Genomic DNA, 16935 nt, shown 5'->3' on the forward strand with positions numbered 1-16935 from the left:
TTACTCTAGTCTTGGTCTTCATTGTACTCTCATGCTGGAACAGCAGGAGAATGTTATTAGCAAACCTGTGTTTGACCAAAGCCAAGTGTTATAGCTTTGTCCCTTTGCAGAGGGGTGGATTTAGGTTTATCTTGAACCTGTGTTGCCTTTCTCTTAGCTTCCTGACCCCTTGGTAGATAACTGCTGTAGCTGATATCTCTTGTTTAGACATGACAAAAGAAATAAACAAATGCATTGTTTGTCTTAATCTACTGTGTCAGATTGCAGGCTCGCATTGCTCACAGGATACAAGAACTTGAAAACCTTCCTGGGTCACTGGCTGGTGACTTGCGAACCAAAGCTACCATTGAACTTAAAGCACTACGGTTGCTTAACTTCCAGAGACAGGTAGGCTGAGTTCCATAGCTGGAACTCCTGTTGCTCCAGACTATTTTGGAAATCGGAATCACATATTTTACTCCAGGGTTTCGTAACTTAATGGAAGCATACAAGAGGCAGCATTTCAGATTGAGTAGCTTCATTTCAATAAAATCAGAAGCTTAAAATGTGACAAGCACCTCCTGGCCTTCCAGGGTCAGTTACTTGCTTTTCTGGTAATTTTTTTGTTTAGATACGGGCATGGTTTCATATTAGAGGACCAAATCAATTGTCAGGTGTTCCAGTGCTGTTTTGTATTCATAGAAATGTATCTTGAAAGCAAGAGGTGCTAACTTGTGCCAATACTACCTTAGTGGGGTAGTCTTTTAGCATCTGGCTTACCTGTTTGGCTTGAAGTGCTGGAATTTGTGCTTTAGGCAAATACGTCTCTGTGTGTTATGAATTGGAATAATTTTCTATTTATGTCTGCCTCATATTTATATATCATAAGATAGTTAAAAGAGGTGGCAATTCAGTAGCTTTCCCTTTGAAGAGAAAATGACCTGATAGCCATACCAATGTAGATAAGTCCTTCAAAATGCACTTACTGTTCTTTTCCTCTTATTTTCCTTTCTTCCATTTCTTTGCTGCTGCTTTGTCTCCCATTTTATCCATGCTCCTCTTCTTTCCCTTTCTGTTCTCCTTTCAGCATTTCCTTTTCTTTCTACACAGTTCTCCACCTTGTTATGTCTTCCTTCTCCACTCTGCTTCCCCCACAAATTATTTTGTTTGGTCTTCTGCATATCTTTATTGAATCCATGTGCATCTCCCCCATGCCATTCTTCTTTTCTCCAGTGCTCCCACTCAATAATTTTCTGCCCAGCCCAGCCATTTTTTAAATTTATCCTTAGCTTTCTTTAATTTAGCTTTATTATTATTAACCTTTTTTCTCCAAAAGCCTTTCCTAGACTAGGCCTCACTTTGAATCAAGGTGTTTCAGAGACCCTGGATTTTCCTATTCTTCCTCTGTTGTGTTTGGCAACTCCTCTTCCTGAAGGACACTTTGGGGGTGGTTGTGCTCATCTAAGTACTCTGTGTTTTTTTTTAAAAAAGGAGCAGGTGGAGTTACTTAAATAACAAAATAGAAATAATGAGCAATATCTTCATCATTTTATTTGTATGCCGCCTTTCCATAGTTGAAACTATGCTCAAGGCGGCTTACAACATGACAAGATTTACATAATTACAAACATAACAAGTCATAAACAATAAATAAAACACATCAAAAGTACACAACCTAATGGAAACAATTTCCACATGAATCATAAGATCTAAAACCAAAGATACAACTTCCAGTTGGAAGATTGTTATTGAAAATGAATAAATTCTTTAATAAAGCTAAAGATACGACAATAATATCAGTAACAGTAACATCTCTCTCACCCCCCCCCCCCAGTAAACAATACTCCAGCCCAAGAATCTGTTCAACAGCCTCAGCTTTTGTAGCTGGAGTCAGTCAGCACTCCACTCTCCCAGGCCAGAAAAGCAGGTTTTCCAGTGCTCACAGCCAAGATGGTCTCATTTAAAACAACACAGATATAAATTAAAAACAATTTAAAAGAGGAGCCCTCGGTGCTAAGCAGCAGCTGCAGTCCTTGTGGAACCTGTCAAGCCCTGCCCCAAGCCAGGTGGAGAGAGGCAAGGGCGGGGCCCTTCAGGCCCTCAGCAGGCAGTCCTATCAATCATTTGAGGTGGCTATCTATGTATATATGCTTTGTCCTCCTGCCTTGCTTGGAATTCTAGTGGTTTGGGCTCTGAGGTTCAAAGGAACCTCAGATGTGGATACGTCTCATGCCTTGCAGCAGGGTCACGTGTTTATTTTCCCTGCTTAAATAGACTGATAAATGAAGTTACAGATAGGTAGCCGTGTTGGTCTGCCATAGTCAAAACAAAACAAATTCCTTCCAGTAGCACCTTAAAGACCAGAATGATAAATGAAGGATCCTCTAAAACAGTGATGGCCAAACTTGGCCCTTCAGCGGTTTTGGAACTACACCTCGCATCATCCCTAGCTAACAGGACCAGTGGTCAGGGATGATGGGAATTGTAGTCCCAAAACAGCCGGAGGGTCAAGTTGGGCCGTCAGTGCCCTAAAACATATTGGAGAAAAGGCACCAGAAGTAATCTTCCTGATTCATATTCCTTACCTTGCCCATCCCTTTAAGGTATGTGTACATATATTTGAGATCTAAACCATTCTGGGACTTTGAGACCATTTCTATAAATACCTTGTTGTATAGTTTCTCCTTAAGTTTAGCACTTCCGTTCACTCAGTTTAACCCTAACACAATTAATGCTTTGCTTTTTCTTTTGAAAAGCCACTACAAAAGACAACTGCAAAAATATCTTCTTGTAATGTGCAGTTTTGGATATGACATGGCAGGTACATGCCTTGTGACAGCGTGCAGGTGTATGTCTTAGTCCACTTCTTTCTCAACTTTCAGATAGTAATTGACTCTTTCTTTTAAAATTGTTGTTCCAAAGCTGCGTCAAGAAGTTGTGGTATGCATGAGAAGAGATACTGCTCTGGAAACAGCACTGAACGCCAAGGCATACAAACGTAGCAAACGGCAGTCCCTGCGGGAAGCTCGCATCACCGAGAAGCTGGAGAAACAGCAGAAGATTGAACAAGAACGAAAACGCCGGCAAAAACATCAGGCATGCAATTCTTCTGTTTTTATGTGAGATGGTGGTGTGTAGAGGAGGGTGGCAAAAAGAGCAGTGGCAGTGAATATTTATTATACTACTAATGTTTCCATTTTATTTTTCTACATGAAGTTCCTGCATTTTTGTAGGTAACTAACATGCACCAAACAAAGTAACCCCATCAATGTATTGAATGAGGAGAAGGAAAATTATGTGGTGGGGTAGAAATCACTCCTAAATGTTGAGTAGGCTAAAGGGTTAAGAGAAGAGGGTTAAAAGAAGAGATAAAGGGAAGTAAAATGCATGGCAACAATGGAGGTAAAGAACTAGGTGCATCACTACTCAAAGAGCTATTGAAAATATGGAGTTAACCATCTTTGGTATCCATTAAAAGGTAAAGGGACCCCTGACCATTAGTTCCAGTCGTGACCGACTCTAGGGTTGCGGCGCTCATCTCGCTTTATTGGCCGAGGGAGCCAGCGTACAGCTTCCAGGTCATGTGGCCAGCATGACTAAGCCACTTCTGGCGAACCAGAGCAGCGCACAGAAACGCCGTTTACCTTCCCGCCAGAGCGGTACCTATTTATCTGCTTGCACTTTGACATGCTTTCGAACTGCTAGGTTGGCAGGAGCAGGGACCAAGCAACGGGAGCTCACTCCGTCGCGGGGATTCGAACCGCCAACCTTCTTATCGGCAAGTCCTAGACTCTGTGGTTTAACCCACAGCGCCACCCGCGTCCCTAGTAGTAGTCAATGGTATCCCTTGCTGTAGGTCTAATTTCTTTAGCATAAAAAGTTAGCATATCGCCAGCCTGTTTATCCAGAGAGGGAGGTAGATGAGACTTCTAACGTTCTCTACAATAAACTTCTTAGCTACTAAAACAGTTCCTATATTTTCAGATTATCATGGAACTGCCTAAACATGGACTATGATTAAAATCTTAAATAAGAATACACTGCACTGTTTTGCTTAAGAGTGTTGAGTAGCATTCCTGCTACAACCCTGTGAGGTGGGCTACAGCAGGCATAGGCAAACTCCGGCCCTCCAGATGTTTGGACTACAATTCCCATCATCCCTAGCTAACAGGTCCAGTGGTCAGGGATGATGGGAATTGTAGTCCCAAACATCTGGAGGGCCGGAGTTTGCCTATGCCTGGGTTACAGGGTGAGAAATTGTGAATGTCCTGGGGATACCCAGTGAGTTTGACAATGGAGTAGAGATTTGAACCCAGGTCTCCATAGTCCAATCCCAAACCTCTTTCCACTGCATCTCACTAGCTATAGGATAGGGTCATGTTCACTCCTTGTTCACCTTTGGCCACTCTCTGTATCTGAGGAGATGTTTTTGATTCACTGAGTATCCTTTGGCTTACCATTCTCACACAACTGAACCTATCTCACAAACAATTTTAGTGTTCCCCTCAGGAGTTTATGGGCAGCTTGGTGTACATTGGGCTTCCCTGGAGGTTGCCTCAACCTGAGTGCTCTGTTTGTCTGCTTCTGGCTTTGTGGAGATAAGACTAAAATAAATTACAAGCAGAAATTGAGATTTTGGCTGGAGGAAGGAAACCTAAATTATTGAAAGCAGTAACATCCTGCAGAACATTTGCAACAGCTAAGAATGTGACTGGGCTTAATATGCAATTGAATACACTTGTAATGGGCATTTTGTGATTGCTAATATCACAGTTGTAGATTGCCAGCAGTCTTAAGAGGCTCTGTCACAGGTGTATAAATTCTTTAATCCCTTTTGTTTTACATTTCCTTTTAGGAGTACCTCAATAGCATTCTTCAGCATGCCAAGGATTTTAAAGAATACCACCGGTCTGTCACAGGGAAGATTCAAAAACTTACAAAGGCTGTGGCCACTTACCATGCCAATACTGAGCGTGAACAAAAGAAGGAGAATGAGAGAATTGAGAAGGAGAGAATGCGTAGGTTGATGGTAAGGCTTGTTTCAAGACTGGAAACTAGAAATGTTTCAGGCATAAACTTTACCCAGCTGAGCTTGCAGTAGATTGCAGTTTGATGCACTTTGTTTTAAATTACTGTTGTTCCTAATTTAAAGCTTCTTTTTTTTTTAAGGCTGAAGATGAAGAAGGGTACCGTAAGCTAATTGATCAAAAGAAAGATAAGCGCTTAGCCTACCTGCTTCAGCAAACAGATGAATATGTAGCCAACCTCACAGAGCTGGTGAGACAGCACAAGGCTGCCCAAGTTGCAAAGGAGAAAAAGAAGAAGAAGAAAAAGAAGGTAAGCTGGAGTTCATTAACTTGCTATGATCAATAATGCTGATGAAATGCAAACTTCGTATAAGCATTTGGGTTGGAAGATGCTTTTCATTTCATTTCAGGCCTTTGGTTGTGTGCTTCTGAACAAGGTCCAATTCTCTAGTTATTTTATTGGCATAAACATAGCATTGGTATCATAGCAAATCAGAATAGATCACACAATATCCATAAATAAAACCCAAAGCAATTGTTGTTAAATAAACTACTATTTCAACATTTTATGTTAAAACCAGTCCTTTTTCATGAACAAATAACATGACTAAAGGATCTAACTGTTCGGTCATAACCTGTTAGATTTCTCACGTCATCTTTTGAAGCTGCCTAGAAGGTCCAGAATACGCAAAACGTACCAGCTCTTCAACATGTTCTTTACCCATCTATAAATGTGATTAAGCCTTAGATGTCAGATACCAACAGAACATAAATTTATAGAAGCTTTTCTTAAGATTTGTACTTACATTTTGTTGTGGAACACATTGCCATAGCTATTTCTGGACATCTAAGGAAATACCTTGCTCCAAATCCCTTTCCCATAGCAAGCAGCCGGTTTGTGGTCCCTTCTCAAAAGCTTCCTGCTTTAAGGAACATAGATGTTTCTGTGTCTTGAGTGCAATTAATTAAATCGAATTTATTTCCTTTAAAGCTTCCAATTTTCTATATGTTGCCTTGGAACATGTTTCTGCTCTATTTGTACTAGATCTTTAAAATTTTGTAATGTGGGTCATGGTAATGCAATAAGCAAGTTATATACCCATTCTCAATTGAGCATGGGAGGTATCCAAGTGGATTACAATCTCCCCTATTGATTGGAAGGCAAGACTCATATGAACAGCTTTTTCCTGGAGACGTCTCCTGGTCCTTCAGTTCATTTTCTGCCTTTGCTTGGAGCAAATCCTACTTGCTACTCCTGTGTGTTATTCCTGAGCCTCAGGCCTGTTGTTTTTCCTCCATTTAGTTAGTCCCTTGTTTGTTTTCTCCTGGTCCCAGTCTCCTTTTCTTCAGCATTCTTTATTATTATTATTATTATTATTATTATTATTATTATTATCTGAAAGCAAAGGAGGAAGAAACACTTTCTTATCATTCTACGTTGGTTTGTTGCCTATATTCTCTTATTACCTGTTTTTACTCCCTCTCCTCCCATGCTCCTACAGGAAAAAAGGCGATAGTCTCCAAAATTATGCTCAGCATTACATCATGACACATTATGTCAGGGTGGTCAAGCATTCGTGGACTGCCTCAATAATTGTCAGGAGGCAAGTTCCATCCTCTACTGTCAATGTGCATGTTCTCCGGGAGCTGATAGTGTTTATTGGTTGACCCCAGTTGTTGATGTTGTAGCCACAACCAGGAATGAGATCCTCATAGCACTGTACCTACTTTACAAAGGATCACTGTGGCTCTTGTCTTCAGTACAAAACCAGCCAGGATTCTTACTGTACTCGCTGCAGACACGCTCTCCAGCCAGCACCATTATCACCCACAAATGTTAGCCCTGCAGTGTCAAATGTGGGCCTCCAGAGGGCACATGATGACTTTGATTATACCAGGCATGCCCAAACTCAGCCCTCCAGATGTTTTGGGACTACAACTCCCATCATCCCTAGGTAACAGGACCAGTGGTCAGGGATGATGGGAATTGTCGTCCCAAAACATCTAGAGCGCCGAGTTTGGGGGTGCCTGGATTATACTGAGGAGATTGATTCAGAAGGAGAAGGCATTTTAAATGCACTAGCAGTGATTGAAACTGCAGTTCTCCAGAGGGGATCAAACTGAATGGTTAAGTCAATGTCTACTGTTAACTTGACAGTTATTAAGCCAGTCCTCTTGTTTTCACCATGACCTACAGATCATTTTGAACCACCTGAAGGATCATGGGTTTCTCATCAGTCAAGACAAAAGCCATCTACATTCCACTTGCAGGATTCAGCATAAGGGAGCAATGATAAATACTGCTCAAGGCACATCCCCACTCTTCCTCCTGAGAAGTTCTGCTTCACCATGGCATCTATGGCCTCTAGCAGGACAGCAGAAATAATGGTTCTTGCCCAAGCTTTGGAACACATATTGCCATGGGAAAGTTTCTATTCTAGGCCACATCAGTGGACACTTCTCTCATATCAAGATGCCACTCTGGAAATTTATTTTTTCCCATGCGCCAGTCTCTGTGCTGGTGGACAAGATCTAGCAACTTCTCCAGGGGAGTCCTGATCAAGGACTTGCTGTACATGAATAAATGCCAGTTTCTTAGGATAGGGAACCCACTGCAGGGGCACATGGGACATATCAGAAGCACCCCACAGCTTCAGCTGAAGGACCAGCAACTTCAGTTCTTCCTCTCCTTGTAATCTTTTCATTCTAGCTGGTCACTGCACTCTGTAACTAAGAGAAATGCTGCTTGAGGTTCGTTGCTGTTTTTACCTCCTCCATCACAATCCCTTTTCTTTTCATGTCATGTCTTAGATTGTAAGGCTGAAGGCAAGAAATGTTTTATCGCTGACATCTAGGAGCCTTTTTTGGCTGAAGAGTGGGATAAAAGTGTCTTAAGTAAATAAAGTGTTTAAAAATGCAATTTGCTATTATTCCTGTTAACAAAGGATTAATATTCTCCCTTTATTTCCAGAAGGCTGAAACTGCAGAAGGACAGACACCAGCAATTGGACCAGATGGTGAAGTAAGATCCAGTAACAACAATAATCATAATAATATTCTCCCTATTCATGACTTTTCTAGCCACAGTTTAGTGTGCTGATCTGTAGCCATTGGTCATAACACACTATAAAGTGCTATGGAGCAGTCATCAGATACTGTTCCATTTCATTCCTTCCCTATGTCCCAGTTCCTTATAATGGCTAAATGGATATTCCCTGTTCAGCGACAGTTACTGAGAAGGACACAACAGGCCAGGGGCTGAGTTCTTTGGCCTTCATGCCCTGCTTAACATGCTGCTGGACTAGAAAAGACCAATGGGGTGACCTGACATAGGCAGTCTTTGTGTTCCCAGTGTGCTCTCACTTCTTGTGCATCTAGTCTGACCATCAAGAGCAGCACTGTATTTATATCCTTGGAGGATTTCGGGGAGTTTTGTACTTTATAATCCCAAGCCAATGTTAAGGGCGTTCCATTAAAAAGGCATTGTTCCCTTCCACTTAACCCAAGCCAGAGCCACCATGTTCTTAGGCCTAAACAGAAGAATCGTATAGAATACTTTACCAGAGCCCTGTCCAGGCATCAAGGCATGAAAATGACAGTTTCAAAAATGGAGAGCAACTGCCTATGTTGCTTTTGTGCTGGCAATAACCTCTTCTCATCCTGTAAGTTCTGTTGCATGCCTTTTCAATGTTTGGTCCTTTCTTTACGTTCTTCTGTATGTTTTACTTCCCACTGAAAAGCTCACCTGATTTTGTGGAGCGCATTCCTTGGTGGTAGTAGCAGGTTCCACCTGAGGCTCAGGATCCGTGTCCTGAACCTTGGTCTGTTTTGGATTGTCTGGACAAAGCGGAAGGCATGGAAACCCAGCACTTGAGCCACAGGCTTAGATTAAGGTTTTTGACTATGTGGAAATGAATTTTGGAGGATAGCCAGCATCAACATTCACAGGAGAAAATTGAAAGAAATGTTAAAAACAAGTTTCTGATTGCTTCTTGAAAATCAATCCTTACCTGGTAAGCTAGAGGCTGTACTAACTTGCCACAGTCAACCCAGCTGATGGTTCTTTACAAACTTGTCAAACTGCCTAACATTTTTAGTAGTTTTCCCTCAGACTAGCATTTACATATCATTAATACAAGGACAATACAGTAGCTATATCATTAGAGCATCAAGTCTCTTACGTGATAAAGGACTTTGCCTGTATAGTAAAAGGAATAACCCTTCCTGTAACATCCTATCTAAATTAAACTTATAAGCCATTTAATTTATATCCACGCAAGTAACAAAAAGCAACTAGTTCTAATTCTAAAAACAGCTAAATCTAAATATATATAGTTTAAATATTTAGGAACAAGAAAATGAAAAACTCAAGAAAACCATGTAATAACTTCTTCCACTTCCAACAGTCGGTTAGAAATGAGTATATTCAAACAGCTATTGTGATGACCTCATTTACCAACCAGTATTGTTGTCTAAGCATGACTTCATAGAGGAAAGAGAGAAGAATGGTGATTGGCTGACTAGATGTTCCTGCTTATAGGGGCTTTCCACAAGCTTTATATGATCATATTTCAATATCTGCTTCTTAGGAGGATCAGCAGAACCATTAACCGGAAGAAGTTAGGGCCTGCTGCCCATATTAAAAAAACTTCAACTAGCATGTTTTTGTGCCTTTCAACAAAGATTGTTCCTCAGAAATCCGCCAGTGAAGCTTAATATGAACATTGCTGTTTCACTGCGGTTAAAGGCAATTTGAGCACCAGCTCTCTGAGAGGTTCAAAGAAGAAACTACAATACTGCTTTTGAACAATTGAGCAGAAAATAAATGAGCTGCTTAAGCAGAAAGATGAACTAATGAAGAAGCTTGAAAACTTGTTGTTGAAAATTAAACAGGAAACACACAAGTGCTGCCTCACACAAAATGACCTCAAGAGTATTGTCAGTGTGTTGAAAGTGATGGAGAAACAGTTAAAACAGGAGGCTCACCACCATGTTGAAATAAAGCTAAGTTTGAAAAATGAGCCCTGCAAGGAACATGAAGGTTTTGGAAAAGATCATGAAAGGGCTGAAGATGAAAGAAATGGTACCTAGGCTTCAACGAGAAACTGTGGAAAAAGAAGAGCTGAAGAATCAATTTAAAAGAAGCCAAAGAATAAATTGCATGTATAAACAAGTAACAATGATATAAAACTGCTTAAGGCTCAGTATGAGAAACATCCAGCTTATGAGAGGACCATCAAAGCCCAGGCTATAAATAAGCTGGCTGTAGTCATTTCAGTCCAAGTGTCTTGGTCATTATTTGCCAGCTGCTTCCCTATCGCAGCTTCGCTGCAAACAGACCATAGATTTTCAACCATTTAGATAGTATCATAATCATCATAATTTTATTTGTGTGCCAATGTGAGATTTACATAATTACACACATAACAAAAGTAGTCATAAACAATAAATAAAACACATTAAAACATACACAACCAAATTTATTTTAAATAAAATGTATTATAAAAGCAAACATACACAACCAAATTGAGCAATTTCCACATAAATCATAATGCAATCTAAAAATAGAGATGCAAAAAATTTATAACAGCAAAACAGCCCCTAAACAGTACCCCAACCCAAGAGTTTGTTCAGCAGTCTCAGCTTTTGTAGCTGGAGTCGGTCAGCGCCCTGCTCTCCCAGGCCAAGTGGGAAAAGCTAGCAGGGTGTAGAGACAGCATTGCATGTACTCACTAATTTCTTCTGACCCTTTGTCTATTCTAATCAAACATATGTGAAGCACTCCAAAAGCTGCAGGAATGTGCAAGTTACCCTGTCCTTGTCCAGCAAAGTGTCCACTATGTCCCAAAAGCTCTCAGTAAGCCATTTTTTCATAGAATTATAGCGTTGGAAGGTACCTTGAGGGTCCACCCCCTGCAATGCAGGAATCTCAACCAGATCCTACATGCCAGGTGACCAACCAACTTTTTTTAAAAAGGATGCATAAACAGTACCATCATTGGGGACCCTCATTTTTTGTACTGTGGAAATATAAAACAATATGTTTAACACACATTTGTGTTTTTTCAGCCTTTGGATGAAACCAGCCAAATGAGTGACCTACCTGTGAAGGTGATCCATGTAGAAAGTGGGAAAATTCTTACTGGCACGGATGCACCGAAAGCAGGACAACTGGATACTTGGTTAGAAATGAATCCTGGGTAAGTTGCCAACAGATTTAATCCTTTGTATTTTGCCATGAAATTAGCACCTTGTAACTGCATCCTGTTTGTTTGCTCAAAAGTCATATTCATGGGGTCATCCTCTACATCTGAACTGTGAGTGTTAAGAAAAGCTAGCTTGTAATATGCCTCGTAAGTTTTGTCTTCAAAAGGGGATAATTGGTCTAGCAACAGCTATAAGCCTCAGTTGCTTAAATCAGAGGTTTTCAACTTGGGTTCCTCGGCACCCTTGGGTGACAGCGATTGGTCAGGGATGCCGTGGGAGGGCTCTCCTTCTCCCTCCCTCCCTCTTGACATCATTCTTGCATATCTGCAAATCGATCAATCTTTGTCTCTATCCCCACCCCAGTCCAGCCTGAATTGTGCTGCTCTTCCTGCTGTTCCCACTTACATGCACACCAAAAGCCGCACCCGAAAAGGGTGGGGTGCGGCAGGGCGGAATGTGGGGGGGATGGGGGGGCGGAACAGGGAAATCCCTACAAAAACACGTCCTGTAATGGAACCCCAGTGTACATAGCTACCACGGGGGAGCCGCAGAAAGAATGTGGTTGGTCAAGGGCACTGTGGACTCAAAAAGGTTGAAAACCGCCCCCCCCCCGAACTTGAAGCATGGGAAGTCCCAACAAAAATTTATAATTTGGCAGAATATTTGGACTATATGATATGTATTTGTATAATTTGGAATATTCATTGTGATTTGATTGGATTGTTAAAATGGAAAACTTAATAAAAATTATTTTTTAAAAAAACAAAAAGGTTGAAAACCACTAGCTTAAATCAAGCTTTCCTATAAAGAGACAGTAAATCTGGCTACCAGTTTCTATCAAGGCATCTCAGATGCTTCCAGTTGTTCACAGTTGGGGGGTAAGGTTATGCTGGGCTTAGGTAGCTCCTTGATCTGACCCCACAGGGCTCTTCTTATGTATTTGGGGCTCACATTCATGAAACCTTCCTTTGGTTGGATGTCATGTTACAGAGCAAGTGTTCTCTTTATTTGATTTTCCCACTCAGCAATATTGCCCTAGTTTGGAAATCCCAAGTCATAGCTTCCCTCACTATGTGGGGAAAGAGAAAATTTGATTTGTGGTGAACTTAGATTTTGCTTGTTTATCAGAGAAACATTTTTCCCTTCCAGCCTTGGGCATATTAGGGATTACTTCTTGCTGTGTGTACAAGGGACTGGAGTGGGGATAACTTTTTAGAAATGTCTCATTTTCTCTGTTCAAGATTCCCCCAACCCCAGTGCTACTGACAGAATACAGACCCCTGTTTTCTAGACTTGAGATTCTTTCTTCCTGCAAACTCCCCCAGTGACTTCAGAAAAGAGGAGCAACCCTAGTCAGATTGCTCTCCGTGACTGATTAAGTAGAAAATTAAGAGTATCACATTTTCCTATCTAATTTTTTCCCGTGTTATCCTTATTAGCCATTTTAATATCTGTTTAAATAGATATGAAGTAGCACCAAGATCTGACAGTGAAGAAAGCGGATCCGAAGAGGAAGAAGAGGTATGAAGGAATGGCTCAGCTTTCACATAATTTTCTTGATCACGTTCTGTGCAGATGTAGCAGATAAGCCAGAAGACTGCTGTGGAGGCATGGTCAATGCCCACAAATTGTATCTACATAAATTCCATGTTAAATATTACAATATACACAGGCTGTGGTTCTTGAGATTTTGCCTGTGGCTGGTCAGTGTATGCAAGTATTTCAGCAGACTTTCCTCCTAATTAAGACAGCATTAAAAGCATTTTGATTTTATGTCAGTATATATAACAAAACTGATTCAGTTTTTGTTTCTGACAGGAGGAGGAAGAGGAACAACCACAACCTTCTCAGTCTGCTTTACCTGTGGAGGAGAAGAAAAAAATTCCAGATCCAGATAGCGATGATGTATCTGAAGTGGATGCAAGGCACATTATTGAGTAAGGCTCACATCATCCCTCCATGTTTATGTTAGCAACTATCTTTCAGGTTTCCCTCTAAATATAAGTGGAAGTGTCAGATGAAGGTGTTGGTCTCTTTCTTCACTGGAGGTTTTTAAACAAAGGTAGGGATGTTAGCTTATCAGGGATGATAGAGCCAAATAACCGTTGGGGTCCCTTCCAACTCTACAATTCTGTGATTCTAATGAATAAGTTCACCCCACTGGTAGAAGCGGGCAGAGTCTGTGCTTGTAAGTCTACCAAAGTGTCTGAAGTCAACACACACAAAGACTTGAATGCCAGCAGCAGAAAGATACAAGGCTGTAGTTAAACAGGCTTGAGCAGAGGTTGCCCTTATTCTGAGATCTCTTGTTCCTGCCCTACCTTTCCTACAGCCCACTTTCAAAGGGGCAAGAGGAAGAGTTCTCCATCTACAGTCAAGGAGTAGAAGACTCTCTCTTGCTCCCTATCTCTCTTTCTCTCTCCCCTACCCATGAGGATAGGAGTTGGGGAAAGGACCTATTACTCTCCACCCCCATATACACGTAGGTATCAGGGATACCATAGATCCAGGATTAGTAGTTGGGTCTGGTTGTGTAAATTATTTTCAGCCTGCCTTTCTGGCTGACAGGAGGCCTCCAAGGTACCAAAAGAAAGAGAAAATTAGTGCACATTAACATACAATGCAATTATTTTTAAATAGAGTCATGACTTGTGAAAAATTAAGGGGATGTTTATTTAATTTATTCGCCGTACAAATTTTTCATCTCAAGCTGATTTACACTAAAAGAGGCAATACATTTCAGTAACAATAAGCTATGGATAAAAATAACTTACATAACTAATTGGCTAAAAAATATTGCACAGCAGCAGCATCAGATCCCCCAGTCATTCACCTAAGAGAGAAGCAGGTTATAGATCACTTGAATGATCCTAGAAGAGGGGCTCCACGGTGCTGTGTAGAGTTAGATCTGCCCTCACTGTTCCTTGTACAGTGGAACATTGATTTTCGAATGTAATCTGTTCTGGAAATCAGTTAGACTTCTGAAACATTTGAAAACCGAGGATCAAAGGGCTGTCAGCAAGTTCAATGGGGAAAATTGAGAAACGTGCCTCAGACGCCGTTCGACTTCCGAGGCATGTTTGAAAATGGAAGCATTCACTTCCCAGTTTTTGGCGTTCGGCTGCTGAAATGTTCAGCAGCCGAGACGTCCAAAAACCAAGGTTTGACTGTATTGCAACCCCTCCATCTTCCCAGAGGCCACAACCCTCCCACAGTACTAGGAACTTTAGGGAGGGCCTTCCCCCAAAAGAGAAATAAACCCAGCCCCAACTCCTCCCACAGCCCTGAGGGTGGGGAGGCTAACTGGGATGATGCTGCAGTTCAGAGGAGGTGTTTTTTCACCTGAACCTCATGCCAGTTTCCAACCTAAAACACTTATCTCCCACATTTAGGTTGATCCTACACAAAAAATACACAACCAACCAACCAACCAATAACCCTGCTCAAACAAACAATAGTCTTTGTCGTCCAACGCTATAAAAGGTTAAGTTTTCTTTTAAATGTTCTAAGTTAGTAAGGGTTTTACCAGTTAGGTATATGATCCAAGTTTACCCCCCCCCCCTCATTTTTTTCTCTCACTCTTAACCCATTTTCCCAACCTGTTTAATCTTTTTCTTTAGGAATGCAAAGCAAGATGTTGATGACGAGTATGGAGTGTCTCAAGCCCTGGCAAGGGGGTTACAGTCTTACTACGCTGTGGCTCATGCAGTCACTGAAAGGGTGGACAAACAGTCCACTCTCATGGTGAATGGTGTCCTCAAGCAGTATCAGGTGAGAAACTGAAAGCAAGGCCCTTTTCTTCAGAGCAGTGTTAGCTTAGGCACTTGTGCTGGGTGTAGATGTGCTTAAAATTGCAAAGGAGGAAGCAAGTATTGACAATATTTTCTCTCCATTTGTCCAGAAACGTGTGAGCATTTCTTTTTCTTTTCCCATAGATTAAAGGTTTAGAGTGGCTAGTATCCTTGTACAATAATAATCTAAATGGAATCCTGGCAGATGAAATGGGTCTGGGTAAGACAATCCAGACCATTGCTTTAATTACATACCTCATGGAGCACAAACGTATCAATGGACCGTTCCTCATTATAGTACCTCTGTCGTAAGTATTCCTATTGGATCCATCTGCCACTTAAGGATTGTCACATTCAAACGCTTCTGTGTTCATGCAAAATATCTTATTGTAGTATATCACCGTTATAGTTCTGATGCAGCCATCTGGGCTGGTCTGCTTCGTGCAGAAATATGAACAAAATATGGTCACCAAATTCAGCAAACCTGATAGAAACAGGGCGAGACTAGCAGAGTATGTATGGTAATAGTATAAATAACTTTCAGAATTGGGAGTGTTAAAGATTAGACCTGTTAAGCATAGCAAGAGATCGCTGAGAGAGTGTGGCTGGTGTAATGCTGGAAGTATGATTTAACTCAGACTTAGCAAAAAGCTGGTTTGCACTAACCACTGCATGGCCACTTTTTGAGGCAAGTTACTAGGCCAGATTAATCCCATTCAGTTCTTTGATCCCATGTAACTATATAGTTGATTGATTTGAATCAGGTGGTCAGAAGTCAGTTCTATGAAATCTGTAAATACTGTATTTGAAGTGCCATTGAGAACTAGTCTGCTTTGTATTATTCCTCCAAAGCTTTTAGTGTTCTATTCTTAAGAGGAACTAGGTAAATAGTTCATATCGTTATTTGATGCAGTATTTGCAAGAGAGACGGCAAAAGCATTACATGAGCTTTGCTAATACAACAAATGGCTGCTTGAAAAACAAGTTTGCATGTCAAACTCTGTTTCAGGATGGGTGAAACTGACTCTTATCTCCAGCTGACCAAATCACGTGATGAACTGGCAGTTGTGAATGCACATTTATAATGCGCTTTGGTGATGTGCTATTTTGAAGGGGTTGTACACAGTTCTTGTTTTTTAAACTGCCAATCTTCGTATTATGTGTGGTTCGTGACTATATAAAATGGAGTCCTTGCTGTTTTTCTGTTCTAGAACTCTCTCAAACTGGGCATATGAATTTGATAAGTGGGCTCCTTCTGTGGTTAAAGTCTCATACAAGGCAAGTATCGTGGTTCAGATTTTCATTTTAAATTTGTCAAGTCAGTTATGATTCCAAGGAAAGAACCAAGCATCCTCTGACTGAAAGCAAATTGTTGCATTTCCCTGTACATTCAGCAACAACTGTGGCATAATATTGGGGGCGGGGTCACCTTTCTGTTTCTTAAACTGCTCTTGCCCATCAGTGTAGCAGGTCTGCTACAGAAAAGCTTCTTCTAAAGTTAAAGAGAGAAAATGCTTATTTTTTTCTTCTTATTTTCCAAAGTCCAGCATATTTGTTTGTGACCCAAAGTTGTCAGCCCTCTCCCAAAGCCTCTTGCTTTTCAACTTCTTTCCTGCAAATATCACACAGCTTCCCCCCCATAATCCCTCAGACCTGTGTGTGAAAAGGAAATTTCTGTTTCCTTAAGTGGTATGCATCTTCATCAGCCCTTCCCCATTAACCCTTCTTTCTCAGTCATCTCCCTGTACCTTCTGCCTTTTTCTTCAGTGCTCCTTTTTAATTTACATTTCCTGTTCCTGCTTATTTGTGCAGTGTCTGCCTTTCTTATAATTCCTTCCAGCCTATCAGCTCTATATTCCTTATATCTAAGTTTCCCTCAGCCAGCTCCACAAAGCCCCTGTCTTTTGTTTGTCTTCCTTTGCTAAATCTTG

The 16935-nt window shown here is 41.1% G+C and overlaps 1 protein-coding gene and 1 long non-coding RNA gene across 2 annotated transcripts in view; one reads left to right on the forward strand and one right to left on the reverse strand.

Moving 5' to 3' along the window:
- The window catches only part of SMARCA4 (SWI/SNF related BAF chromatin remodeling complex subunit ATPase 4), a 61539-nt gene that overhangs the window by 16151 nt on the left and 28453 nt on the right, over positions 1–16935 (forward strand). The window contains exons 8-18 of the mRNA XM_081845034.1: positions 261–387; positions 2902–3075; positions 4835–5008; positions 5149–5316; positions 7978–8028; positions 11076–11206; positions 12677–12734; positions 13032–13150; positions 14834–14984; positions 15149–15312; positions 16216–16282. Coding sequence (XP_081701160.1) covers positions 261–387; positions 2902–3075; positions 4835–5008; positions 5149–5316; positions 7978–8028; positions 11076–11206; positions 12677–12734; positions 13032–13150; positions 14834–14984; positions 15149–15312; positions 16216–16282 — 1384 coding nt within the window. The remainder of the gene's footprint in view (positions 1–260; positions 388–2901; positions 3076–4834; positions 5009–5148; positions 5317–7977; positions 8029–11075; positions 11207–12676; positions 12735–13031; positions 13151–14833; positions 14985–15148; positions 15313–16215; positions 16283–16935) is intronic.
- Positions 3092–6925, reverse strand: LOC309332524. Its single transcript, XR_014152105.1, has 3 exons — positions 5813–6925; positions 5212–5272; positions 3092–4583 (listed from the first exon to the last, which is right to left on the reverse strand). It is a non-coding gene; the product is annotated as an uncharacterized lncRNA (long non-coding RNA).

This window comes from Podarcis erhardii (assembly GCF_964252035.2).
Source record: "Podarcis erhardii genome assembly, chromosome: 17".
Lineage (NCBI taxonomy): Eukaryota > Metazoa > Chordata > Lepidosauria > Squamata > Lacertidae > Podarcis > Podarcis erhardii.